Consider the following 2,500-nt stretch of genomic DNA (forward strand, 5'->3'; position numbering starts at 1 on the left):
TGGCTGCAGTCTGAGCAGCCTGTGCCAGAGGGAGAACTCCACCGTGCCCAGCTTTGTGAGGATGTGCATCGATCACGTGGAGAAAACAGGTGTGTGTGCACTGCAGGGTTCTAAACTCTCAGGTGTGTGTTCTGTTCACTGCAGGGTTCTAAACTCTCAGGTATGTGTGCACTGCAGGGTTCTAAACTCTCAGGTGTGTGTTCTGTTCACTGCAGGGTTCTAAACTCTCAGGTGTGTGTTCACAGCTGGGTCATCACTCTCAGGTGTGCCCTCACAGTGGGGTGGACACACTCTCTGGTGTGTTCACGCTGGGCCTCTATGCAGTCTGTGATGGCAGGCCATTGCTCTTAGCCAGCGCAGAGTCTCTCTCTCCCCCTCTTTATCTCTCTCTCTCTCTCTCTCTCTCTCTCTCTCTCTCTCTCTCTCTCTCTCTCTCTCTCTCTGCGCAACAGCTCTGTAACACTGCAGGCAATGGCTGTGTCCCAAACGGAGGCAGAATGCTCCCTTCTAAGTCGGTTCTCAGACATGTTGGAATCAGATATTTCTATAAAATGCTGCCACACAATGCTGACACATTGGTTTTCCTGAATTTGGAAGGCAGTGTAGAGAGAATTCTATTGAATTGTGAGTTGAAAGATGCTGTTGAGCATTGCGTTAGTCTGCTTTCTGGTGTTGTGGCAATGCCGCTCTGTGTTGCTGTCTTGCTAGGCTGTCCGAAACAAGGTGTGTAGCTGGTACCTTGATGCCTGCTACGGCAAGTGACTCCTTAGAGAGATAAAGGGAGCTAGACGGCAGACAGCTGCCTTCTGTTTTGGACCGACCCAGTGCTCCTTTCTGAGGGTGACTGCTCATTTACGCTCTTTCTTTCTTGTTTTTCTTTCTTTCTTTCTTTCTTTCTTTCTTTCTTTCTTTCTCTCTCTCTCCATGCCTCCCTTTCTCTCTCTGCAGGGTTGAGTATTGATGGCTTGTACAGAGTGAGTGGGAACTTGGCAGTCATTCAGAAGCTTCGCTTTGCCATCAATCATGGTAAGTAAGAATCCCTCTCTCTCTCTGGTGTGTGTGTGTGTGTGTGTGTGTGTGTGTGTGTGTGTGTGTGAGTGTATTTTGTGTATGCGATAACTCAATAAACAGACTCACTTCTGGGCCGTGTTCTCATCAGAAGTAGAAGCAGTATATTTTACATTCACACACACACACACACACACACCACTGCATCAACATTTACTCCCATTTACTCTGATGATCTACCTGACAGGTGTGTGTGTGTGTGTGTGTAAAAGGATGGATGTCTGTACATTAGCTCAATTATGAATGCAGAGGGGGATACAAGAAAGTGTGTGTGTCCGTGTCCGTGTCCGTGTCCGTGTCCGTGTCCGTGTCCGTGTCCGTGTCCGTGTCCGTGTCCGTGTCCGTGTCCGTGTCCGTGTCCGTGTCCGTGTCCGTGTGTCCTGCTGAATGATTGCCCTGTGTCCCCTGCTCCCCCAGATGAGACGGTGGAGCTGGATGACAGCAAGTGGGAGGACATCCATGTCACCACAGGAGCTCTCAAGATGTTTTTCCGCGAGCTTCCGGAACCCCTGTTCACCTACGCCTCCTTCAACGACTTTGTCAACGCCATCAGTGAGTCCACACACACTCTCTCACTCACTCACTCAGTGTCACTCACACACACACACTCCTTCACTGCCTTTCTACCCCCCAGCTCACTAGATGACCTCTATGGTACTATTCTAATGTTACTAAATTACCCGTTACGGCCATAACACATTCATCCGTTCAGTTTCCCGTCCTACGGCGACCTAATCCTGATCCTAATACAGATCTAACCTAACAAGACTCAAAGCCCCTGTGTTTCCTTATAAAGCCAGCAGGTGGCAGCAAAGGACCTTCATACGGCCCTTCGCTGAATATACTGATACACACACACACAGACCCCCACACACACACATGTGCACGATTTAGCACACCCATATCAGTGCTGATCCTCATGTGGCTGTGTGTGTGTGTGTGTGTGGGATGATGTGTGATATTAGAATATGATGCGGCGTGTGTATCGGGGTGGTGAGTCATGTCGGGATTAACACGCCAGCAGATGGTGAGCTCATAAGCCGGACTAAACTCACCACAGCACAACTCATCCATCACAGATGACCTCTCCTCTGGGTCGTCTCCTCAAACTTATCTCATTATTATCACTGTTGATATTTAATGACGCTATTGATATTGATATTGTTATTACTATTAATAGTCAATGTATTAAAAGTCATACATTAGGTATAATGTATGACTTTATTTCAGTTTGTTAAATGTTATTGAACTTTTTTTGTAACTATCGTTGTTGACTTAGGAAGTGTTGATGTACTTTCAGTTCAGGTAATTTTAGACGGAAATGTCTACAAAATACCATAACCACATTTTTGTTTTTTCTTTGTCTTTTTTACTTTCTTTCTGTCCCTCTCTCTCTATCCTTCCTTCCTTCCCTCATTCCTTTTCTGTCTCT

The 2,500-nt window shown here is 46.9% G+C and overlaps 1 protein-coding gene across 3 annotated transcripts in view; it reads left to right on the top strand.

The window, feature by feature from the left end:
• Positions 1 to 2,500, top strand: part of arhgap12b (Rho GTPase activating protein 12b) — a 47,013-nt gene that overhangs the window by 40,472 nt on the left and 4,041 nt on the right. For all 3 annotated transcript variants that reach the window (XM_062520757.1, XM_062520756.1, XM_062520758.1), the window contains 3 exons: positions 1 to 89; positions 949 to 1,026; positions 1,486 to 1,620. The exon at positions 1 to 89 is cut by the window's left edge and continues 10 nt beyond it. In XM_062520757.1, coding sequence (XP_062376741.1) covers positions 1 to 89; positions 949 to 1,026; positions 1,486 to 1,620 — 302 coding nt within the window. The remainder of the gene's footprint in view (positions 90 to 948; positions 1,027 to 1,485; positions 1,621 to 2,500) is intronic.

The sequence above is a fragment of the Sardina pilchardus genome, chromosome 19 (assembly GCF_963854185.1).
Source record: "Sardina pilchardus chromosome 19, fSarPil1.1, whole genome shotgun sequence".
Lineage (NCBI taxonomy): Eukaryota > Metazoa > Chordata > Actinopteri > Clupeiformes > Clupeidae > Sardina > Sardina pilchardus.